The sequence below is a fragment of the Myxocyprinus asiaticus genome, chromosome 22 (assembly GCF_019703515.2).
Source record: "Myxocyprinus asiaticus isolate MX2 ecotype Aquarium Trade chromosome 22, UBuf_Myxa_2, whole genome shotgun sequence".
NCBI lineage: Eukaryota > Metazoa > Chordata > Actinopteri > Cypriniformes > Catostomidae > Myxocyprinus > Myxocyprinus asiaticus.
Genome location: NC_059365.1, coordinates 33,995,233 through 34,021,799, shown reverse-complemented (window position 1 = coordinate 34,021,799; position 26,567 = coordinate 33,995,233). Strand labels below are relative to the sequence as shown.

Genomic DNA, 26,567 nt, shown 5'->3' with positions numbered 1-26,567 from the left:
GAGATGCACCTGTATATACCCGCCCAACTCATTTTCAAAATGCAGATTTAATTATTTAAAGGTTCACTCAGTAAGTTTATTTCCTCATTTAAAAAGTTTTACTTCTAAAGAAATGAATAGTAATTTTGAAACCTATGTATAAAATCTTGACCACTGAGATGAAGAGGTCAGTCATATCAGTAACCTTATAAAAGCTGTTTTATTCTATGGGGTAGGGGCAACTTATGGGGACTGCCATGTTTGAATCACATGACCAGCCGTATACTACTTGCTTAATCTCAGTAACTGTCCTGTTATGGGACACTTTCATTCATGGATTAAATTAATCCTGGTTTACTGTGCATAGTGAATTTCTACAATGGGATCAGTAAATGAAAACTACGTGTTTGAATTATGCAGCATCCAGGCCAGTAGGTGTCAGTGTAAGACAGTGTAAGCCACTGCAACATACTTCACAGAATTACTAAGCGCACTTTTAAAGACTGTGAGGCCAAAACATTGGTAAATAAACAAATCGGCATTTTGAAGATGAGTTATCATTACAGTTTTTCCGTATACATGTGCCACAAATTGCACCTCAAAATGTAAGGTGTGCATTTACTTCAGCATAAAAAGATATAAAGAAATTAATTCTTTATCCAAGAAGATGACATTCTTTATTTTTGTTTATTCTCTTACTTTACAAAGAGTTGTAGAGAGAGAGAGAGAGAGAGAGAGAGAGAGAGAGAGAGAGAGAACATTATGGCTGGTTACTCAAACATGATATCAAACTTTAAAGAAAATGTACAGTATATGTAAGTTGAATCATGCATAACATTTCCCAGAAGTCCAAATGAAGGATCACACTGGTTCATGGGGGTTGTAAAGCATCTTTGATACTGAGACGATTATTCTAGCCAAAAGTGTCAAGTCACTTTGCAGCTGATGTCCCTGTCAATCAAACTGTGTCCGTATGTAAATACTCAAACATCTGCTGATGTACCAACATAGAGAATCACTTTCTCATGTGCTGTGATCCAATACTGAGTGCATACTAACATGTCATGAGTGCACTTGGCATAAATGACACTTGGGATTTAATTCTTACATGAGTGCTAGTGATGAGAGCTTAAAAAGATTTCAGAACTATGGCAGACAATGTTTGGTGTTAAGTAGTGTGTAATACCTTTTACTAAAACATAGTATACAATATGTTCTGTGTGAGATATACCAGACTAGTGTAATGCATGCTGTAGACAAACAGACAGTACTCAAGTTGAAGTTTAAAAATATGATAGACCTTACAAGTGCCCCATTACCATATTTATTTGTATGCAATGTGTAAAAAAGCAACTACTTTACCTTACTGTACCAACTTAGTACTCCAGTCACCCTAATGGCAGAATGACCTTAGTCCCTTTTATGTGATATACTGCAACGCTATGTGAAGTTCAAAGGTAAAGTTTACACAAAAAGGACAATTCTGTCATTATGTACTATTTTATTAACCCTCATGTTGTTCCAAACCCATACGAATTTCTTTGTTTGATGGAATACATAAGGAGATGTTAGGCAGAACAATGAAAGTGAATGGTGACTAAAGGCCCTGATATACTTCATATGAAATCAAAGAATGAACGGGTGTGGTGTCATTTAGAACTAAATCTGGCCAAAAAGTAGGTGTTTTTGCATTCGTTTCGGTGGTTCGTAATAGCTTGCCCGGGTGAAATTTAAGGAAAAATTCTGACCGGCTGCTAAACACCTTCTTGCTGCCAATGGTCAACGTCATCGATAGGTGTGACCTGAAGCTCCACCTACGTACCTTGAGGCCGACAACTAATTCCCATTCACGCCGTTCAGTCAGCTGATATCAGTCAACATGAACACATCGGCGTGTAGAGTTATTAGCGAACTGGTGCAAAAATGTACCTACATCTATAGAATCGTCCTCGTAGAGACATTTTCCAAGACCATGTCATGTGACTTTTTGTTTGTTAAACTAGTCTACAAAAGGAATCAGATCTACTCAAATACTCTTAAGTGCCCATTCACTCTTTTGTTTTATATGCTGCTTCACTTATGTGCCTTCTGCAGCCGAAAGCCATTCACAAATCTGCTTAAAATGAGATATACCTCTCTTATCGTCATTCTTTTGTCTGTATTCTTCCCACTCTTTTATAAACCAATCTTTGCAGTAGTATCAGTGTCATCATAAATGACAATAACAGTGTAATCGGTGCATATTTGGCAGCGTATAGAGTGTTAGTGCGTAAGTGTCATGAATTCAGAATGTAAATGGAACAAATTGCGTATTTTCTAATGCTTTTGTATTAGTTTAAATCATTATCGAGTGGTTAAAAAAAAATCATCTTTTACTTTTCACATTTTACTGATTCTGTTCATAGAATGAGGCATAAAGTCATTGATAACACATTTTAATGTCACTATAGGTAAGGTTTTACTGAGCGTCCTCATATTTAAATGTGGCCGGAGTGTTTGCAAACAGTATACCGGTGCTTGACTGATTCAAACTTCTTTTAAACCCCTGAACAAGGAATGAAGAAGGACTTCTTTGAAAGTATATTGGGGCCTTGAGGTTAACATTTAATCTCTTTTTGTGTTCCACAGATGAAAGAAAGTCATACAGGTTTGGAACAACAAGTAAATGATAACAGAACTTTCATTTTTTTGCGTGAACAATCCCTTTAACTCACATATACAGTACACCCACTAAATCTCTGCAAGAATTCAACCTATCTCTTCTCTTCTTTTTGCACTCTTGGGGAAGTTTAACAAAACTATAGAATAACTAAGCAAGGTGCATTAATGAACACTGGAATCAGTTCAATCATGTTATTCCAACATTTTACATGAAATCACACTGTTTCCAATTTCCTCTTTCCTGTTACACACCCTCGTGTAAAGCATTCGTTAAAAATGACCAGCTGTTTTATTTTTGTCCAGTATGTCAGCGCTAAACTAATATGGAAACTGCATTAGGTTTCAAATCACCAGCATCTTCCATTTATAGTACTGTATGTTTAATATAAAGAATCCCTACCATTCTCTCTCATACTGTAAAAACCTTGCTGTGTCCTTCTACCTTTACATTAAAATGAGTCACAATCAGCAATAAGCAGTCACTTCCTTACAAGTTTGACTTGAGTCGGACCTACAGTACAAATATTGTCATTGTGCAACCACATTCCAATACTCTCAAACATTGTCAAAGCAATACTGTACAAAAAAAGCAAAAGGGTAAATCCCTTTTATATTACATACATTTAAAAAAATGAGGATAATAACTAATACTGGTTTGAAAATACTTGCACATTTCTTTTTTTGGTAATAAGCATCAAAGTTCTTTGGTACACTTTTCTGAATCCATGTAATGCCTTCTTCATTTTGCCTTCTGATTACAGTCAGCTGCGTTGATGAGACCAAGACTTCATTTTAAAGGAATATTTCACCACAAAATGTAAGTTCGGTTTTAATTTATTCACCCTCATGTTGCTCCAAAACTGTATGACTTCCTTTCTTCCATGAAACACATAAGGAGATGTTAGGCACATTCACACTGCTCTTCTTTATACATTAAAAGTGAATGTGCACGGATGCTAAAAAAAATGGCCAAAAGCATCATAAAAGCATTATAAAGGTCAGCCTGAGCTCATGAAAAGTATGTGACTGTGGAAAATGTTTTGCTAAATTATGTTATGTGGCTCATTATACATATTGCGTCAGTTTTGAGGTGAAAGGTAGTTAAAGGTTTTTTATGGTTAATTCTTTATCAAGTACAGGTCGACCAATAGTGGATTTTGCCAGTATCGATAACAGTGGTGGAAAAGGCAATAACCGATTAATCGGCCGATTAGTTTTTTAAATCAATTTATAGAATTCTAACTCTAGAATCCTTCAGCGGCTACAGAGGAACTATCGGCAACTATCGACATATATTTTTGCAGATAACCGATAGTTCCAAAAAGCAACTATCTGCACCGATTAATTGTTAAAACCAATATATTAGTCTACCTCAACTATCAAGCTAAACCTAAACCTAACTGATAGTGTCATAAAAAGCTGAAGCAACCACTTCATTTTGTAGTGCTTCTAATAAACTTTTGGCTCACGTGTCGACTCTCGCTCTTCAAGAAAGTGTTTATGAACTGACAATATGCCGTTTTACTTGTGATTTGTGTGAAAGTGAATAAAAGTTGTTGTTGTTGTAGCACCTCTAGTTTTCATTTCACCAGGAAACTGCTGTGATTCGTGAAACGAGCCACGTAAAAATCATTTTGCAAAAATATATGTAAAGTAACTTAATTCAATGATACCAGTTTGATAAACGTTGTCCATACAATTTGAAGATATTTGATTTGAGAGATACAGCAGAGGGGAAGACTTTCAGCAAATAATAATGACTTCAATTTTGGTCTGTTCCTCAAACAAAGGTATCGTATGGCTTCAGAAGACTTGGAATATAGCTCACAAGTCGTACATCCAAATTTTGCTTTCATTGTATGGAAAAGAGCAAAGAGAACATTAAGAACATTAACATCTCCTTTTTTGTTCCATGGAAAAAAGATGCTGATATAGGTTTGGAACAAAATGAGGATGTGTAAATGATGACAGAATTTTCATTTTTGGTTGAGCCTACCCTTTAACATGTAAAAAATTCCATCACACAGTCCACATGTTCAGCAAATCCAAAATGCGTTTTTTACATTGAATATTTAAGGGATACTTTGGATCCTGGTCAACAATGAATTTCAGGCTGAAGTATTATCATCCTTAAGTGCTTCCTACAGATCTTCAGGCATGCTTCCCCTCTTCACCTGCAGACCGCCGGTCCAGCCACGGGGGCAAATGTTGTAGCTGCGCACTCCAGGAGAGCGCAGACCTGAATCCTCTGACTCAACCGAGGCGTCGGAGTCGGTGAGTGAACGGGTGTTGTACAAGCGCACCGGAGAGTGGATCATGCGGGTGGGAGAGGGACTGGTAAGAGTGGGCGACTGAGCGCCCAGCATCCGTGGCTGAAAGGGACTGACGGGTTTGTGTTCGTAAGGGACAATGCCGCTGCTCACTGGGGAGATGGGCAAGCTGTGCCCGCTCAGTGCACGAGGAGATGGACTGTTTTTTCGCTTGGCAGCATTGATGATGTTTTTGGCCAAAAGGCGATGGTTGGCTTTGGTGTCCTGGTTGATGGCTGGGGACTGGTGCCTGGTTTCCCAGGGTGGAGACAGGGGGGAGGTGGCCGTGGGTTTGTATATGGTTCCAGGAGATGGAGAGGTTGCAATGGGCTTATGGATGGGGCTTGAGGAAGAGCATATTGTGATGGATTTGTGGATGGGTCTGGGTGAAGGGGAGGTTGGTGTGGGCTTGTAGATGGGACTGGAGGATTTTGAGGTCACAAGAGGGCTACTGGGTGACCAGACCGCACTGGAGGTCACATCTGGACTGGTGAAACATTGAGTGAGGTTGGACATCCTGGACGTTGGGGTGGTGAAGTCAGTGCTAGTGACTGGTGCCAGGGTCTCTTCCTTAATCTGTTGAAGATTAGAAAAGATTACTCTTAGAGGAGAGAGATCACTTTGATTTAGTGTTAGTATTATAGTTGTAAAATACAATCACAAACACAAACAGACAGTCCTTATTGAATCATATTGGGTGAATCTCACAAAGAAATGTCTGGATGAAATTTCACCCCAAAAGTAAAAAAAAAAAAGAAAAAAAAAGAAGCCTATTTTTAGGATCACTAAATGGAAATCATCCTGGCCGGACACAATGACTTTAAAAAAAAAAAAAAATATTGAGTACAAAAAAAGTACAATTATGTATATTTATAATTGTACTTTACAAATATGCTTTACAGTTTAAATAATATATCAGGGTTTTTTTCTGCATTAAAGTCCTGAGAATTAGATTTTTTTGTATTACAATAGGCTACTGAGAGAGGGATTTAAATATGCTTAAAGTAGAAAAAAGTTTTTTAACTTGTCCCTGGTTTATTGAACATTTTATAAGAATTGTGTTTACTGTAAGGCACTTGCTAGTCCATAAATGCTAAAACACATTGTTTCAAAAGTATAGCCACAAGATGTACACATACGTGTTAACATGAGATTAGTGCTATAAAATCAGGGATTTACAGGTGTTGCAGCATCTAAGAAATTTCCAGATTACATGGTTTAACACTGTTATGTCTTCATGACAACGACAAACGAAGATAAGGTTAGTAAGTGATTTTATTGCACTAAAATCATGTTAAAATGTAGTGTTTACGTGCTGTGTGCCTATATATTTTAATGTTTATGGACTGGCCCCATTCACTTCCATTGTAAGTGCCTAACTGTAACCACGATATTTTATTTTGATTTTTTTTATAAAGAAAGGGAAAAGTTGAAATAATTTTTTGTTGTAATCAACATTATGCCACCAACGCTGTTGATTATGGTTAACTTGTATTGAACATGCAACATTTATTTTCTTTTTTTATGAAAATAATGTTACAAAAAAAAAAAAAAATCTTAATTGTCTTAAAAAGTAAGCTTAATTTTCTTTATTAAAAATACAATTTCTAATTTCCCTCTTTTGATTTTGGGGTGAAATATAACATTTTATATTTTTCGTGAAAATCACCCTACTATGTCATGATTTGTTTTTTATAGCCAGGTTATTTTAAATGTAGACTTTGAGTAATGTTAGTGCATAGAAACACAAAGATGCCATCACACTCTAAGTTACTCCAACACTTGTATAACAATTCCTGTGTTTGGTAAAACCAAACTTCCAAGCATTTCATGCGACTGCTAGGTATGATGTATATGTTTGTGTATGCTTTGCAAGCACGCAAACACGCCATCTACACACACATCTAAAACACCTCCAGTGGCCTTGCATGCAACTTCAGATATGATGTTATTGATATCAGGGTTTCTCATGTGCTCTGTGATTACAGTGAGCTGTTTTTCTTATCCAATGTCTTAGCAGTTTCCCAGTACACCGGGATATCATGCCATCTTCAGATTACAAGCATACATATTGCCAAGACCACTAACCTTTACTGAGATATGCATTTGCACTGCTGAGGCTGCTGGGTATGTTTTCACCTCCAGCAAATGCATTTTTCCAAGCATGAGGGAGGCCATAGGTCAGGCCGTTTGTCTAAAGCTTAAGCCTACAGGGGCCTGTTTTGGTTCAGATGTGCATTTTCAGGGGCAAGCCAGGAATGCACAGGGCACATTCATATTCACAGTCGCTGTTAAAAAAAGTTTCTAATTTCATTTTGGGTCAGGGCACAACACAGCGGGCGGCTCTTAGTCATACGCACGTCTTTGTTTTGTTATTGCAAGTGTATAGATAAAAATGACTCCGTGTGGGAAAACAGGCTGCGCTTCTTAACAGAGAGCATACCGGGTGAACATAGTGAAACAAGTGATTTTAGGAAATGCTGAAAATAGAAGAAGAAATCAACACAATCATACAACAAATACAGAAGACCAGATTAGTGAACAGCAGAAGATAATACAGCATGGAAATAGAGACAGCTCAGAAAAAGAGGGTTTCATTGTTTTAATTAAGGGTGGAGTAGACAAAATTGTCTAAAGAAGAACAAGACAAAAAGAAAAACATAAAACTTGTTTGCCAAAAGTGACTGCTTCACTGTGATGTCAGGCCAAAGTAATACCTCACCGTTTGAAAACAACCAGCATATGTCCCTTTAAGATTCCACATGTGTAGAGATACACAGTATTTAACTTGGAATTATGGCTTTGTGTACAGTGGAACATATTGCATGTACGCTACATCACGTACATACTGTCACACAGCATGCAAACTGTAAACTAAACCCATAAATCAAAGAGCAGCATCCTTCACTAATTAAGAAGGAGACTAACAGGTACCATAAGTAAAAGTATAGAAACTCTTTCTAATCATATTCAATTGTATTTCGTAGATCCTAAAATGTCAAGACACCATCTGCTAAAGTGCTTTATGAGGCTTTACCAGACTCCAACCTGAAAACTTGGAGGCAAGCATTGGAAAAAGACACATTGGTCTTTTACCTAAAATATATCTGGCATCAGCACAAAACCGAATAAACTCTACTTTTGAAACACACAGCTGCACTACATTACAATGTCTTGATTAAAATAATTCATCATTAATAAGATTAAATTTATGACCCTCTGGTGGCCAGTTCTTGAATCACAATGTAAGTCAGTTACATAAGTAAATGAGGACCTGACATTTATCGCCTCCACAAAACTCGAGATTTGACTATGGCACTAATAGTGCAAGGATTACCAAAAAGAGTAATGTACTTTCTCTGTGTAATTTTTTGTACCTGCTCTGTCATTACTTAAAGTGGACAGTCAGCTTCATATGTCTATTTTTACCATCCTTCTGTAATACTTTGGTCTGAAGAGTACATAAAGCAAGCAAGAGCAGAGATGGTAAGGATTAAAAGAATGAGGATGGTTTCCACACCTGTGGGGTAATACCGACTTTCTTGGCAGAGAAGGTGGGGCGTGGCGCTTGGGCACCAGAGCGAGGTGAGGCTACACGTTCTGGACCTAAAGGAGACACAGGGGAACTGATGCTACCCACTGTGCTGGGACTGAGTGGCGTGATGGGAGGAGAGAAACAATGGGCCGACCTGTTGGCTGCAGAAGGGCTGTAAAGTGACAGCGATGTACTTGAAGGAAGGGAGGTTTGCCTGGATAAGGACTGGCAGGTCATGACAGGCTTGGGAGGTGGGGCAGCTCTAGGGAGAGAGAGAGAGCTGTAGGGATCTTTTATTGGGTTAAGAATGAAGAGGGATGAGTTGAGCTGGTATGGCTGATGTCTCGACAGCTCCATCTCGATTTTAGTGCAGCCATTCTCCAAGGGCATCTCTGGAGGCGGAGCGGGTGCTGGTGATGGTGTTTTGGCAGGGACATTCTTTTTATGAGTGGCCTGCTGAGATTGAAGCGTCTTTGAAATCTGTACACTTATATTGGAGGTGTTCACAATGGCCTTGACTCGACCAGGCATGTTGGATGGGTACACCCATGAAGGAGGTAAGGACGTGGTAGGAGAAGGTGATCTCCGCCGCTCCTTGTTGTCATGGACGTACCTTTCCATCCTGGTCTGGCGCTTGGCAAACAGTTCCGCTCCTTTCCCCGAAGCGTTGGTCAGGGCTTGCTCTGGCTTCTGCTCCATCCTGGCACGTGTCCTAGAGCTCTTCAAACTCGAGGCCCACTCTGGCACCAAAGCTTCCTCATGAATGTCCTCCTCCTTGGCCAGAAAGTTTGAGGCTTCGGCTCCAAGAGCCAGCAGCTCCTCCTCTTGCGCTGCATCTGGCTGGGCTTTCTGCTTCTTCTTTTCATCCGCTCCCTGCACCAAGGAGAGAAGCTCAGGATTTGGTGCCATTTTTGGCTTCTCCTGAAATGTAAACATCGACTTACGGGTTCCTCTGCGAATCCGTCCTTCATCAAGGATGCCTGTCTTAATTGGTGTTGTAGACCTCTTCTCACTTAAGAGCTCAGGAACAAATGTGGGTCTCGGGGCAGATGGGCGGATATAGTAGGAAGAAGGTTGTGGTGAGGGAGTGTGGGATGTATGTGGTGGAGGAGGGCTGAAGTAGGGGGGGAGTGGAGGGGTTGGATATGAAGTTGGAGGAGGTAGTGGAGAGAACACAGGTCTTGCATGCACTGGGAAAGGTGGGTCTGGGTAATTTGAAGGTTGTGGTTCAAAGTATGTTGTCGTAGGGGGCTTCTGAAAGGATGGGGCTAAAGGGATGTCCATCACTGGACTTACTGCCTCTGATGATCCAACTGTTGTTGGAGAGAAAAATGGCCGAGCTGTTCTGTTTATGATGGAGGACTGTTTTGTCACTGGCTTGGTTACTTTACCATTGCACTGCGTACTGTATCCATTCAAATTTTCTTTATTGGAGTCTACTGAGTCACTGTGTTCTCTATTTACTCCAGCTTCCTCGTGACAAGCACTGTCCAAAACAGCAGTGATATTGTCAGTTCTAAGAGTAATCTCATCCTTCACTGCTTCTGTAGTCTCCTCTGAGAGCTCTTCATCCTTTTCATTGACAGGGAGAAAGTGTCTTTCTTGTCCAGTGTCCTCCGCTACATCCTCACGCGTAACCTTGTTAGCATCCTCCATGTCAGTACTGCAGATTCTGCCAGCTGACCACCTATGATTTGTCTTGCTATTCCTGAGGTTCAACTCCTTGTGCGCCTCCACAGTTGAATGCTGTTTGTCCCATGTCAGTGGACTGTCAGAAGATGAATCAATAACATTCTTGGATTCCTCCAATCCCCCTCCTCCAACGCTCACAAGTGTGAAAGCATTCACTCTCTGTCTGCGACGGTTGAAGAGCTGGACGCCTTTTGAGTTTGAATTGGCTTGGAGCTGAGCAGCAATGATTTGACTCTTGGTTCTGGCCTCCTTCAGCTCCTTCTCAGATAAACTGGCACTTCTGCTGAGGTCTGTAATCACAGTAAAAAAACTCAAATGAGATCGAGCAAACAAACTTTTGTACCTAAATAACACATTCACAGAGTAATGGGATAGTTCCAACATAGTCTCATGAAAACTTGTAATAATTCTTATGAGATGGCAAAATCATAAGATATCATACGACTTGGCTCATTTGAAAAGGTGCTACATTAATTCCAATAGAGACCAACCAATCAATAAACAGAATTTCAAATTGATATAATACAGCCATCAAATCTTAGCTATCCTCCTATCCAAGACTTTATTTTAAGAAAGGAAACATCAGAGAACAAATCTGTTTACTCTTTCCATATTTATGTCACACAAGTGGCCAATGTATGTCAATAACTTGTAATACCTTTCCCTCATCTTGTTCAAACCCCCAATGTTTTCTTTCATCTGTGATACACAACAGTGATTTCTTATTAAAATCATAAGGTTTAGGTTTGGATAAGGGTTAGATTTGATGGTTAGGTTTAGGTTTGGGATCTGGGTTAAACTTAAGAAAAATTGTGAAAACATTTTCATTTTTCTCTACGGAAGTAAAAGTTTTAGTACGAGTCAACTCATTTGCTTTCTTATGATTACGGCATCTCTTATTAATTATTACAACTTGTCATGAGACCATGTTGGATAGTTAATGCAAAGATAAATAATTTATTCAACCTCATGTTTTTCCAAACCCATATGACTTTCTTTTTCTTTTCTTTTTTTCATGGAACCCAAAAGGAGATGTTTGGCAGAATAATCTCACAATCACCATGTACTTTCATTGTATGAAAAAAAAAAAAAAAAAAGATGCTATAAAAGTGAATAGTTACTAAGTCTGTCAGTGTCTAACATCCCCTTTTGTGTTCAATGTAAGAAAGAAAGTCATATGGGTTTGGAATAACATGAAGGTGAGTTAATGGTGACCAGAATCTTCATTTTTGGGTGAATTAAGTGTGGCCTTGCCAGCTGCAAGTCTCACTAGCTTCACAAGTCTTCAGAAGTCTTATGAGGCATTCACTCCTATTTTAAAATGCACTTAATGGTTTCTGGTGCATGTGAGTTTGCTCACTGTTTCCATCCTTGCAAACAGACTCTGACAAATATAGTATTACAGACCTGTTTTATTACATACAAGCATTTGACATGTTTTGGCAAATATTATCCTACTTTTAGAGTATGTTTAATTCCATGATTAAGTTCCACTTAATGAAAAGTGAGTATGATTATCTTAAAAGTCAAAAGTATTATATTTGTCTTAAGTAATCATTAATTATAGCATCTTTGAGTCATGCTAACAAAGGTCATTTGTTCTCATTTTTACACACAAACTTGCTGACATATGAAGTTCAGGGATTTCTGTTTAAAATAATTCTCTTCACAGTTTGTTGTGATTTACACTGCCTGCAGGCAACCTCTTGTGGGCTGTGTAAAGTTATCACACATTTATTTTTCCGAGAGCCCCCGGTAAACATACTGAAATGTTGATATTTGCAGTTCTGACCATAATTTAGCAAAGAGGGATGTTAAAACAGTCATCTGTTTGATGAAAATGCCATCGGTTTATTGACTGGGCTAAAAAGCCCCCTTCCAAGCTACAGAATTTATTTCCTTCACCATGGGCTCTAGTCCCTCCCTTAGCATTCCTCAACTGCCGAGAAAATTCCCCGCTTGAGAGTGCAGCATGCCTTGAGAAATCTCTCCGAGGCGTTGGAGCCATTAGTTTATATCCTTGCTGACATCCCGACAGGTTCATGCCTTTCCATCATCACTTACAAGACAAAGTCTACATTTAAATGCTTGAAGTTTGACATGCAACATTTATTTATGTGATATACATAATACCAGAGTTTCAGTAAATAAAAATACATTTGCAATTCATACAAATATGAATCAACCCTAAACATCTCGTATCAGACCATCACATCCTGAAGAACAGACTGTTAACATTTGCGTCATTGTTGTCAGAATGCTGAATGGCTTGACTCACCTAATATACAGTAAGCGTGGTTAACCTGTATCACATAAACACAATCTGTTTCCCTAATAGACCTTGGAATAATTAATCACTGTAGGTTTCCCTGAGGTAGTTCTCAGCTTTTATCCTCAACCTCAGACTTGGCAAAAAACTTACAAACATTTTTTTTTCTCAATCCAAGCAGGTAGATCTTTGTCTTGCCAGAGCCCCTTTTGAATTATGTCAGGTAGTAAAAACCAAGACTTCTAAATCTCACACAGTTTGTTTTATGTGTAGGTTTGAAAGACTCAGAGGAGCTTTTATATCACATGGCATGAAACTATAATAGAGCATGGATAATGTGCATCTGTCTTTCATTCCACCAGCAAAAATACCTCTTAATTTAGTCAGGCCATGCAACACAACTTCCAGCGCTGTGGTTAAAATGTCTTCTTTACAGATATTAATCTTTACTCTGTTTAAAAGGATCTGCTGTTTATAAACCTGGAGCAAAATCCCATAATCAGCCATAAACACACATGCAACTTTTTTCTTTCATTTTCGTTGCAATTTAAAATACTTTCCCCATGTACTTTCAAAAGGAATTTCCTTTTTTATATCTTTCTTTAAACAAAACATTATTTAATTTGCGGAGGACTCAAACAACCTGATGCATTACTTGCCTGTTCCTTATTCTTTCAAAAATAAATAAATAAATAAATAAACCTGGAAAAAATCTCCCTGTCACGTCAGAGCCAAACAGGATATGAGTTAATTTATTACGTTGTGATCTTACTGATTCAGTACGTTCTCCTAAAATAAATACCACCAGAAATAACAGTTGTGTTAAAATGCAGTACCCCAAGGTATCTCCACAAAGAGCAAGTCTTAACTTCTGAACTTAGGGCAACTGAAATAAATAAATAAATAAATAAATAAAAACAATTAAAAATAAAAGGGAAAATGAAATTAAAAGTTTTTGTTTCTTTCTCGTAATTTACAGGCGGGGGGAAAAATTTTAAATTAAAAAAAAAAAAAAACAACCCACACAGAAATGAAACAGTATTGTCTTTGGAAAAAGTCTGCATTAACTGCATAATATTGCTCACAATATTGCTCACTTAAACCACGCAGAAGAAGAGATCATATTATCACATAATATGATCTCTGTCATCAAGTTTCAGAATTTATTCAACATGACTTCAGCGCATGCCTTTCACAAACCTAAGCTTTTAATTGTATTACCCAAGCGACACATTTAAAATTTAATAGACATGCCGGGTCAGTAAACTTCACGTATAACTTTCCCTTCTCTTACCTTTATTAGTTCTGCATACAGTCTCTTTTGTGGCTGGTACACGAGCGTTTTCTAATTTAACTTCATCTGTTTCACTCCCCCTTCAGATGCGCGAGCTCGGATCGGATTTCGTGTTGTTGCGAATGATGATCTCGCGCGCGCTCGGCTGCTCAAATGCGCATCCAGCACGAGGCGGGCAGACTGGGGCACTGGACAACAGTTTGCTTCCCTTTTGCTTTTTTGAGGATGAGGAAAAAAATAGGATATGCTGCGCAGAGAAGGCTAGTCTTCGCCTCCTCTGTTGTTTTGGGTGTGTACACTACACATTTATCATTTATAAATGGGACAATATGGGAGAACGGGGCTAGTTGTCGCAAGGGGAAGTTGTCACAAAGTGGTCATATCAGTAACTATGAGGATTTGAGTCAAATGTCCAATTGGACAAATGCTTATTTTCTCTGGCAGGCATATTGTGTCATTTTTTTATACACATAGTTAAAAACATAAATTAGATATTTTTTGGGTGAATTCTATCCTTCAGTCTAAACTTAAAGGAATATTCTGGGTTCAATACAAGTTGAGCTTAATTAAGCAGCATTTGTGGCATAATGTTGATTACCACAAAAATAAATTTCGACTCGTCCTTCCTTTTCTTTAAAAAATGCACAAATCTGGGTTACAGTGAAGCACTTACAATGGAAGTAAATGGAGCCAATCTGTAAACATTAAAATACTCACAGTTTCAAAAGTATAGACACAAAACATAAACAATATGTGTGTTAACATCAATTTAGTGTAAAATCACTTACTAACCTTTTCTGTGTAAAGTTATAGCCAATTTTACAACTTCATTGCCATGGCGATGTGATGTCAACAAACCCTAAAATGACTGTAAAAATGGCAATTTAAACACTTTTACAGCTCAAATAATACACAAGTTTTAGCAGCAGAATTAATGTAAGTGCTTTTATAAAATTATAAGCTTCACATTTCTGCCTTTAAACCCTCCAAAAATTGTCCCCATTCAATTCCATTGTAAGTGCCTCACTGCAACCTCGATGTTTGCTTTTTTTTTAAAGAAAAGGAGGGATGAGTTAAATATTTTTTTTCTGGTAATCAACATTATACCACAAATACTGTCGATTGAACTTAACTTTTATTGAACCCAGAATAGTGCTTTAAATTCAAATATCATTATATGTATATGTTACTATAGCTGTTACAAGTGAACAGTAAAATCACATTGGCTTATTTTAAACCAAATGTCAACTATATTATATTTTCGTAGACATATGTCAAGGACAGGGTATAACATTTATGTGACATTTATGGGGCAGGTGTTTTATTTAATCAGTTTTATACAATTGGTTAATTAAAATATCTTTTGGCCTATCTATCTATTGAAATATCTATCACCATTGGGGCATGTTGTCACAAAAAGTCAATGTGTGTTCAATGAACTGTATCTTTTTTTCTTGGACGATAACAGTGGAAATGTTCACTACCTTTTTTGTAGCCAAGACTTCAAGGTATTTGCTAATACAGAAACTGACTTTCCTTCCCTGAGAAATATTCACTTAAGTGTGACAACTAGCCCCGATCTACTTCAAATACAGTTTTTAAGAGTGTATTAATGAGTTTCAGAGTCAAGCGAGAGAGTTCATTTTAAGTCATATGCATCCATATTAACTTCAATTCGTAACCACAGGTTAACTCAAGGTTAAACGTTTCAGTTGCCTATTTTAATTACCAGAGTGCATGCATATTGCTAATCACATTAATAATAACATAGAATCTGTAAGTTCTCACTTTCTGTGCCACACCTTTCCCATTTGAGTTGTCACTGTTTTCATTACCAGAGATCATTGATTTATGAACAATTTGGAAAGTGTTTGGAGGGGGGCACATTAAGATCAGGGTATTTTGAAAGTAAAGATTATTTCCCAAAACAATGGGGGACAATGTTGAAATGCTAAAAGTTGACTAAAGTAATCACATACAGTAACAGAACCTATAAGTTTCACGTTCTGTTTCCCTCATCATCAATTTAAGTGACCACATTTCTTCAGTGTCATGCATAGAATTCATGCATCAGCTCTTTCGGAGGATTAGGTGTCAGGGGAGAGTGTGTTCCTATGGCATGCTGGGCTGGGTGCATAGACACCTGAGGCTCTATAAGGGTGGAGTACATTTTAAACCACAGAGGCTTGCTTGCTTGCTTATCTGACCCATACCTGACTCAGACTAAGAGTCATTATGCTTAACTTATCATAAACCTGAAAATAAACACAGGAACTTCCTCTTTTAACAAAATACAGCAGAAGAAATAGAGGGAAAAAAAGTAATTTTCCCTTTTCTTTGGCAGGGTACTGCTGGTGATGTGAGCCCCCCTCGGTGTTGACAGAGGAGAGAAACTCCCTCAAAGCTAGAGGATTTGGGCCCTGGCAGCCCTGTGGTTGTATATCAAAGGTCAGATTCCCCTGTCGGATGTTATGGTTCACTAGGAGGATGGGAAAAATGACACTTTTCCTGTGGGCAATGTGTGTGTGGAGTGATGGGGTCAGAACTGGGTATAAAATTATTAAAAGTCATGAATAAGCAGTTGAACAATGTGATGTCCACAAAACCTATTCTGGGAGACTCGCTGCAATAAAAAAATTCTGTCATCATTCACACACTCTCATGTTTTTTCAAACGTGTATGACTGTCTTAATATAGTGGAATTCAAAAGGATACATTTAGAAGAATGTACTGGCCGCTCTTTTCCATTTCCATACATCATCTTCATACTGTACATCCATACAAGTGAAAAGGGACTAGGTCTGTCAAGCTCCAAAATGGCAAAACAGCCATGAAAATAGTCCATATGAAGCGCTATATTCCATATACAGTGGCAAGAAAAAGTATGTGAACCCTTTGGAATTACCTGCATTTATGTATAAATTAAAAATATAAAATCTGGTTTGATCTTTATCTAAGTTACAATAATGAACAAACACAATCTATTTTAACTAATAACACACAAATTATTGTATTGTTTTTGTACATACTGAATACATCATTCAAACATTCACAACGTAGGTTGGAAAAAGTATGTGTACCCCATAGTCTAATGACGTCAACAAAAGCTAATTAGAGTCAGGCGTTGGAAAACCTGGCATCCAATTAATGAAACAAAATTGTAGGTGTGGGTTAGATGTACTTTGACTCAAACATTTTGAGTTTGTTATTCACAAGAAGGATCAGCTGACGTGGACCATGCCTCGCAAAAAAAGAGATCTCAGAAGACTTACAATCAAGAATTGTTGCTTTACATAAAGCTGGAAAGAGTTACAAAGTTATCTCAAAGAGCTTAGATATTCATCTGTCCACAGTTAGACAAACTGTCTATAAATGGTTTAGCACTATGGCTACTCTCCCTAGAAGTGGCCGTCCAGCTAAGATGACTCAAAGGGCACACCGCAGAATGCTCAATGAGGTAAAAAAAAAAAAAAAAAAAAAAAACGTAGAGTGACAGCTAAAGACTTGAAGGAATCATTGTAACTGGTTAACATCTCTGTTCATGAGTCTACTATACAGAAAACATTAAACAGGCATGGCAATGGCAGGACACCACAAAGAAAGCCACAGCTTTCCAACAAAAACATTGCTGCATGCCTGAGGTTTTCCAAAGACCACCTTGACACTTCAGGCGCTACTAAGAAAATTTTTTGTGGACTGATGAAACTAAGGTTGAATTGTTTGGGAAGAACATGCAGCACTACGTATAGTGTAAAATGGGCACACATACCATATTGCATACACAATACCATGAAAACATCATCCCAGTGGTGAATTATGGTGGAGGGAGCATCATGATTTAGGGCTGCTTTGCTGCTTCGGGGCCTGGACCGCTTGCCATTATTGAGGGAAAAATGAATATCCAACTTTATCAAGATATCCTACATGATAATGTCAGGGTTGCTGTGCGCCAGCTGAAGCTCATTAGAAGTTGGGTGATGCAGCAGAACAATGACCCTAAACATCGAAGTAAATCCACTGCAGAATGGCTTCAAAAAAAGAAAATCCAGCAGAAAGAAAAGAGCAGCCAAAATATTCTTCAAAATGTGTGCTTTTTATGTTCCACAGAAGGAAGAAAGTCATACAGTTTTGGGCTGAGGGTGAGTACACAATGACAGAATTTTCATTTTTTGGTGAACTATTCTTTTTCTTTTTTTACTTTTGTTTGAACTGCTATGTTATTGTAGTTATCAGCTATAAATCATGAAGCAAATGAGTTATAAGCATGGAAAAAAATGTATACTAAATCATTTTCCTGAGCGGGGTTTAAAGACGATTAGCAGTATCATGCAATCAGCAGTTAGAGATGGATGCTAGGTAAAGTAAGCATTGTGTTCTGTATCTCATCAAACTAATGCTGTGTGGACAGATTATTCCATACAAGGAGAGAGAGAGAGAGAGAGAGAGAGAGAGAGAGAGAGAGAGAGAGAGAGAGAGAGAGAGAGAGAGAGAGAGAGAGAATGAAAGCAAAAGAGAACGATAACACTGACATTTTGTTCTGCTTCTCTTCCTTGGAACCATATTAAACCAATATAATGTGGAATAATTAGCTGTTCCCTCTAAGTTTCTCCACATCCTCCCCTCTCGCCATTTTACACTATTACTAAGGTTGTAACAACATAAGAGCAACTTCTTGAATCCTGCATTAACAGTTTAGCTGACTTTTCATCAGAAAGGCTGTTAAACAACTCTGCCGCACAGTCACTGGTGTGAAATGCCGCCTACTTGCAGTGGGTGCTTGGTCATTTGGAAACCGTATTTTGCATTCTTTCCAAATAACTTTTGCCACAAGCTTGAGCATTATGGTCTGTGGGTATGAAATTAAGTACTATAACTGTACAGCTCATCTGTGTCTTAGCAGGAAACAAATGTGTCATGAGGGTTTAGTAAGCCCTGATGTTTAAACAGTAAGGGAACAGTTGTGTCTCCATTATCTTCACATCTCTGTCAGATGCAGTTAAAATTGCATCTGACTCTTTATAATGACAGGTAGCCATTTATAACTGTTTCATCTTACAAGACATGCTTTTTGTGTGTCAATAATTAACTTAAAAGACCTTGTTTAAAAGACCAGTATAGCTGTTCACCAGGATATGTTGAGTTGTGGATCTTGGTGTCCCCACCAGGCGGCTTAACAAGTTAGAGTTCCTTGGTAAACCAGAATCGCCAAAAAGACCATGATGGTAAACCAGCTTCACCAGCAAAACTTTCAACCTGGTCTCACAGAATCAAGCTACTATACCTACATTTTCAACCCGATCTCATGAAAATTCGTACATAATTTACGAGTTGGCTATTTCGTATGGTCTCGCACAATGTTGTTCGCATAAACTCGTACGACTTCATCACGTGCAAATTCCTGGATGTCTAACGCGGAAGCACGAGTTCCACGCACGAGGCGTTAAGTACATACTTATTAATATTATGTCCTTACCCAAACACCTTATCTAAACTTAACCAATCAATAGAGTGTGTAAACATGATAGGAAGCTGTTGTGTGTGACAGAAGCAAGTATTTGTCATGTATTAGATGAAAACAATGTCCAGCGACGTCATTGGCTGTAGTGAAAGTCGTAGGAATGCAGCTGCACGATATCATACGAATTAGCCAAATTTAGAAAAGTCGTATGAATCCTGATGATTTTGCCTTGAGAGTGTGTTGTAAATGTTTGCAAAATTATTTTTCCATGCCTCGTTGTACGTATCGTGGCACTAGAGGTGCTACAACAACAATGCCTTTTATTTACTTTCACACAAATCATGAGTAAAATGGCAGATTAACAGTTGACATAATTAACACTTACTTTTCACCATGTTCCTCACACAATGCTATCTTATGGCATTTAAACACTTACTATATTACATGACTTGTACTGCGATATGTTTTAAAGGGATAGTTCATCCAAAAATGAAAATTCTCTCATCATTTATCCTAATGCCATCCCATTTGTGTATGACTTTCTTTTCTTCTGCTGAACACAAACAAATATATTTATTTCAGCTCTGTAGGTCCATACAATGCAAGTGAATAGTGACCAGAACTTTGGAGGTCCAAAAAGCATATAAAGGCCGTGTAAAAGTAATCCATAAGACTCCAGTGGTTAAATCGAAATCTTCAGAAGCAAAACGATAGGTATGGTTGAGAAACAAATCAATATTTAAGTCCTTAAATTCTCCTCCCTGCCTAGTAGGTGACGATATACACAAAGAATGTGAATCTCTAAAAACTAAAGAAGAAGAATGTGAAAGTGAAAGTGGAGATTTGTAGTAAAAAAAGGACTTAAATATTGATCTGTTTCTCACCCAAACCTATCATATCAATTCTGGAGATGGACCTACAGAGCTGAGATATTCTTCGAAAAATCTTTGTTTGTGTTCAGCAGAAGAAAGAAAGTCATACACATCTGGGATGGCATGAGGGTGAGTAAATGATGAGAGAATTGTCATTTTTGGGTGAACTATTCCTTTAACACTTGCATTGCATAACTAACTACATTTACAAGCTTGTTCAAGTGTGAACAAACAGAGCAATGCGAAGGACCGGGGTACTAGTCCTGAAGAGCACGGAAGCCGACATGTGAGCCGAAAGTTTCATAGAAGCACTAAATTATGTGGTTGCTTCAGCAATTGTTTTTTATCTCACATTTGCTTTTCCTGATACTATTGGTTAGGGTGAGGTTTAAGGTTTAGGGTAGGGAGGTCAGTTTTGTTGATTTAAAACTCAAAAGAGCATTAGCCTTAAAAACATCATCTGTTTGTAAGAACATTTAACTCGCTTCTATTGCCACACAGTACAATAAGTACTGTATGTTTTACTGCAGTTTTATATATATAGTATTCTGCTTTTTAAATTCAAAGTTTTAAACAAGAAAATATTTACTTGTTTTCCGTTCCATCTGGCTGATGCAAGAAGTCAAGCCTGGCTTTCTTTTAACCCCACAGTGGTCATCTTTCTCCAAGATGTTAGTACTATGGCTCTCCAGGGTGCCTTCCTTGAAGTCAGTCCCCTCCAGGGACCTCTCTGCTCCAGCCTTGTCGAGGGTGGAGGATGTTGTGGCAGTAGGCCCACCCCAGCTGTCCCCTCTCCTCACTGGCTCATGCTTACACTCCATCCCTGCTCCAAAGCCTGGTTGTGCTGCTCCGTCTAGGTAAAAAGTTTCCTTTTGCAGAGCTCCCTCTTAGCCTGCACGCTTGCCTGGGTGTGACTGAAGCTGTTTGTCTCTGCTTGGGTGAAAGTTTGGCTTGTCAGAGGTGGTTTTGGGATCCCCCGGCTTGTTTTAAGCTTCCCGACTTGTGAAGAAGCAAGGATCAAAGTAAAACTAGAGCTCTACATTTTGCTGGATTTTTGTCTTCATGGTAATCCTTGTAGAAGACACACTACCACCCAGAAGAGAGCTGAAAAATGCACTTTTGCTTTCAATCTACACAATATTATTCAAACTCTAACAAGACCTCCCTGGAGGTGCTTCTCATTGCACTCATTCCCATGGAAGTTCCCATGGAAAAGTGCCAAGAAAATTTCACAATTGTGATATGCTCTATTGCAAATCCGGTAAAGACAGGAAGACTATCCACTGTTATATTTGTCTCTGTTTTAGATCACTGATCCAGACAATGTTCTTTCTTTTTTCAAGTTTTAGTCACCAAAACATGTCCCTTGGGTTTATCGCAATCTCTCCGAGACAGACTGTTTTTCTAAAGGCACGCGTACCCCTTGCTCTTAAAATATTTCAACAATGTCGAGATGAAGGGGAGTGCTTGGTGCTTTCCTGTCGTTTCATTGGCACATGAAAAAAAACATTCAGCAGAATGGTCATCCAAATGTTCTGACCGGAGCTATTGTAATCATTCAGGGACTAAAAATTCAAGCAAGGCTTTATTGTGTTCAATCCACATGATTATATTAGAAACAGATGGTTTCTGTAGTTTTCATTCTGTAGCCCTGCATTGCTGATTGGGTGTCTCTGGGTGGCTTAGCCAGGCCATATGATCTCAAACCCAACATCAGACATTTAGTTTATATACTCGCTTCAGATTAGGTCAGATTGAGACTCCTCAGGAACATATATGGTATATCCAGACAGGGCTTAATGTCTTAACCTCTATGTATCTGTGAAGCTCAAATGAAAAGCCACTGGCTGAGCTTCTGAAGTTGATGTTGTTCGGATTGATCTTCCTCTGGAATGATACTACCTGAAACATACAAAATGTAAACTGTCAATCAACAGGAGAGCACATGCTTTAATGCAGTGGCTCTCAACAGGTAAGCTGCAAGTCTTGCAACATGAAAATGGTTTGCAGGTCTGTTCTGATAAGGTCATGGAAAGTTGGTAAAAACAGTGCTAAATGCAAATAATACAATAACTAACTTTATAACTGTATATAGTTAGCATAACAAAAAAAAAAAAAAAAAAAATATAGGCTTATCGACTTTTAAAAGGGAGGAGAAAACACTTCCTATACTGTATCTTTTTCCATGCGTCCAATCAAACTCTACTGTATTTTGGCGTAAATTCATCTTTCAGTTGGTAATATGGCTAATACTAATACTTCAATATTTGGCCAAGTATTTGTTCCATGTGTTAGTATGTTTAATCACAGTTTTTTGCATGCATTTACACAATTTTCATTTTCAGACATTGTTAATAATTGAGCATACTGTTGTTGGGCCTATGCAGTTCATGGTAATAAAGGTTCAATATTATTCTAAGGACATTTTGCTTATCACTTGAGAACCACTAATGCATTCCAAAAAATAAAGAATATTATAGAAAACAAATTTGCAATTTGAACTAGTTTAACCTGAAACATCAGGGACAAAATATTCCTGTTTTTATTTACATGAAGGAGGGGTATTTCCTCTGGCTCTGTGCACTTGATATCATTTGTGAAAATTACACCCCACCCATTGACAAGGCAGTGGGAGCAATGAACTGCATTTCTTACATGTGTAGTTGAAACAATGCATATCTTACTGTTTTCCTGACTAATATCAAGGAGACAGGATAATGAAAGCAGCAGGTGTTGCCCAATTATGAGATGTAACTCAATAAAACCTCATTTAAAGAAAGTAAGTTCAAAAGGAAGGTTTTTGAGACTGGACACTGGAAATGTGAGGTGGGAAACTACAAACCAGGCCTAAATATTTTAAGTTTTATTAATTTAATTTAGTTAAATATTACACAATTCAGACTGATGGAATTTTGTTATGAAATTGAAACGCATAAATCTTAAAAATAGGCAAAACATTTTTGTGTAAATATGCACCTGCAGAATTCCTCAGAAAGCGCAACAGATATTTGCAGAATCTGAATGCCCAATGTTTAGGCTAATTACACGTTTAAAAATGTTTATGACTCCCAGCTCCATTTAACACAGTATACTATGTTTGAATCCATTCTGCAAATTCCTACAGATTTTCCCTCAGAATCAGCTAAAGAAATGTGAAAATGTTATGCAGATTCCATCAAGGACTTCTAAAAACCTGCATTTTCATGCACACCAATACACTGATAACTACCAAAAATCAGCTTTTTCAAAAAATCTGACAATGTAAGAAAAATGTGTTTAAAAGAGATTTTAAATCATTGTATATTCTCTGCTCTTGATGTCAAGTTAAAAATGTAAACACACGTGTAAACACACACTGAATAAGCCAATAGAGCTGTTCAGGTTGTGGTCCACAAACCTGAAAGTCTAATTCGCCATGGGTTCTCTCTGGATTTTCCTATGGTTTTTATAATGGGGTTTTTGAACTTATGAGTAAAATAAGGTCTGTGGTAAACATCACTTGACGATACATGGACATTTTGTTCTACAACATAAATTACACACTTTCATACCTCAAACATGAATTTTGAAACCGTATTAAATTACATATTGTTTTAAAAAAACACACATGGCGGCTTCTTTTGAGGTACGTATGAAAGTGTTAATTTACGTTGTAGAACAAAACGTCCATGTATCATCATGCAATGTTTACTACAGACCCTATTTAACTCATAAGTTCAAAAACCCCATTATAAAACTCCATAGGAAAATCCAGAGGGAATCCATGGCGAATTAGACTTCCGGATTCACCTACAAATTGACATCACGGCTGAACAGCTCTATAGAAATGGCGTTTAAAGGAATATTCCGGGTTCAATACAACTTAAGCTCAGTGGAAGTGAATGGGGCCAATTTTTGGAAGGTTTAAAGGCAGAAATGTGAAGCTTATCATTTTATAAAAACAGTTACATTCATTCTTCTGTTAAAACTCATGTATTATTTGAGCTGTAAAATGGTTTAAATCATCGTTTTTACAGTTGTTTTAGGGTTTTAGGGTTTACAGCAATACGTCGTCAAGGCAACGTTGGCTATAACTTTACACAGAAAAGGATAGTAAGTGATTTTATCACACTAAAATAATGTTTCACGCATATTGTTTACGTTTTGTGGCTATACTTTTAAAACAGTGAGTATTTTGATGTTTAAAGATTGGCCCCATTCACTTCTATTGTAAGTGCCTCATTAAGGAAAGGAGGGACGAGTCAAAATACATTTTTGTGGTAATCAACATTATTCCACAAATACTGTTGATTGAGCTCAACTTGCATTGAACCCGGAATATTCCTTTAAGGTGTTTGCAATGCGGAATCGGGGCAGAAATCTACTTGTGTGGATTGTATTTTTATTAAACTGTTAATGATCATACCGTGATTAAGGGAAACCATTTGAGACATTTTCATGACCTTACACGTTGTCAGCTTATTAAGCATAATTATTGTAAGATTGTGCATGTAAATGCTCTAATTAATGAAACTGTAGTCATAAGATGTTCTCTAAGGCTTACAAATGTAATTATTTTGAAGAGGTAAGTAAGGGTGGAGTCACCATAAATTATTTTGTTTCATGAATGCTAAAAGGCTGCCAATTGCAGCAGCAATTACGGAATTTGCTTTTAATGTGAAAGGCTTCAACTTAAATGTCAGTGCAAGTATGCTCTCTCAAATGACTTGTTGAAACAAGACTGTGATAATTGGCAAAGGTACAAATAGCACAAATTACTCTCAAGAACTAAATCACCTTGTCAGCTGAGTGTTGTCTCTCACATCCTATAGGCTACAACATGGCCAAGGGTCACATGAGGCAATTAGATCCCATTTATCTTAATCAGACCATTTCAAAAGCCTTTAAACTAATAACACACATGACAAATGAGTTTTCTCACTCTTCTTGTGGTTAGCTTGACCCATGTGTGTTTATGTTTAGGACATTGTCACGCCCACTCCAACAGTTGACTCAAGCCTCAAAGAAGATACCCACTGTTCATGCCTTCCCTTAAAATAAAGGCAATCGACACATCAAAGCAAACACTCACAAAAGCCTCTCACAAACACTCTCGCTTTCTCTGCTTTGGACCAAAAGTAAAGAACAGTGGCATTGTTAGTGGTGCTGCTTGTTTGCTTATACTTAGGGTTTGGGATATGGGTTTGGGAAAAAAACCCTAACCATAATGTATTAAACTTCGTCACACAGTTCATCCCACACTGTTTGTGCTATGGACATGAATGATACCTCAACTCATGCAGTTTGTTAAAGAGAGGCACGCTATTACATTTCAAGTTGATCGAATTTGCGTTTTTTTGCCTGGCGAATGAACAAACAGTGAAACCCCATATACTTACATTGAAGCAGTGACCTTGATCTAGCCACCAAAATACAATTTCATAGAGACTTATTGTTATATTTTGACATGGGTCAGTAGGCATCTATCCAGAACACCCTAACATTGTGGCGACGAGTTTTGCATGGCTAAGCACTACTTACATTTTCTTGGAAATCTTGATTTGAAATACAATTGAGTAATGTGAAATTCTGATGATGCTTAAGCCTCTAATGCAACATTTGGACTTTATAGAAACATTCACAAAAGTTGTGCATTCTCTCCACATAGATAAGATACAGATTTCAAAGCTGATGCATCACAAAGCCTTTGTGGCAGCAAATCTCAAGAACATCCTGGGAAACATACATCATTTGATCATATATCTTGATGCTGAAAGTGTCAAAATGTGCTTCTTTTATCTGATTCTACAGCACATAAATATCTTTACATCATCTGCTCACTTTCCAGCTGTTTGCATTACAGTTTTAACAGCCTACCTGCACTGCTCCCACACAAATTTCAGGTATAAGCTAATAGTTTGTCATCCTTTGATTTATGTGTCATTCCAATGCGATGGAGGCATTCCTGGCTGTGTGCATATGCCAGCGTAATGAGCCGCGTTACAAGATCTAGTGTTCACGTTCCATGCGTTATCAGTTCTAAGGCAACAGGAGACAGGTACCAGAAGTATTTGTGTGCATTTTGGGCTAGATCCGTTACAGTCCATAACATAAATAGTGATAGAGTATGGTAACGGTGCCTGACACTGCATTTGATAGACCTCCGGGGCCCGACAGGTCTATATAATCTCCTAGATCAATCACAGCCTTCCAGGCAGTAGTGTAGTCTAGGGCAAATATAGGGCCTATATTTTGGGGGATTTTGCATTTTTGGGGGATTTGCATTACAATGCCGCAGCACCGTTGAGTGAATTGTGCGCGTGTGTTTTTTATTAGTGGTAGTATTATTATTATTTTTAAAAGTGTACAGAAATTCTCTCTAATTGTGCACAGAGCAGCAGGAGCGCAACTGATGGCATGAGCAAGACAGACAGTCCGACTAAGCTGATCCACCAATCAGAACGTTCATTTCAGATGTGATTCGATATTTGCTAACCAATCATATTTTCCGATTCAGTA

At 37.9% G+C, this 26,567-nt stretch overlaps 1 protein-coding gene across 1 annotated transcript; it reads right to left on the bottom strand.

The window, feature by feature from the left end:
- Positions 1-630: 630 nt before the first annotated feature.
- On the bottom strand, positions 631-21,859 carry LOC127413113 (synaptopodin). The gene is made up of 3 exons (XM_051649982.1): positions 20,659-21,859; positions 8,470-10,466; positions 631-5,525 (listed from the first exon to the last, which is right to left on the bottom strand). Exons 1-3 carry the CDS (start codon positions 20,888-20,890, stop codon positions 4,782-4,784), a joined length of 2,973 nt encoding a protein of 990 aa, XP_051505942.1. The 5' UTR covers positions 20,891-21,859; the 3' UTR covers positions 631-4,781.
- Between the last annotated feature and the right edge of the window lie 4,708 nt (positions 21,860-26,567).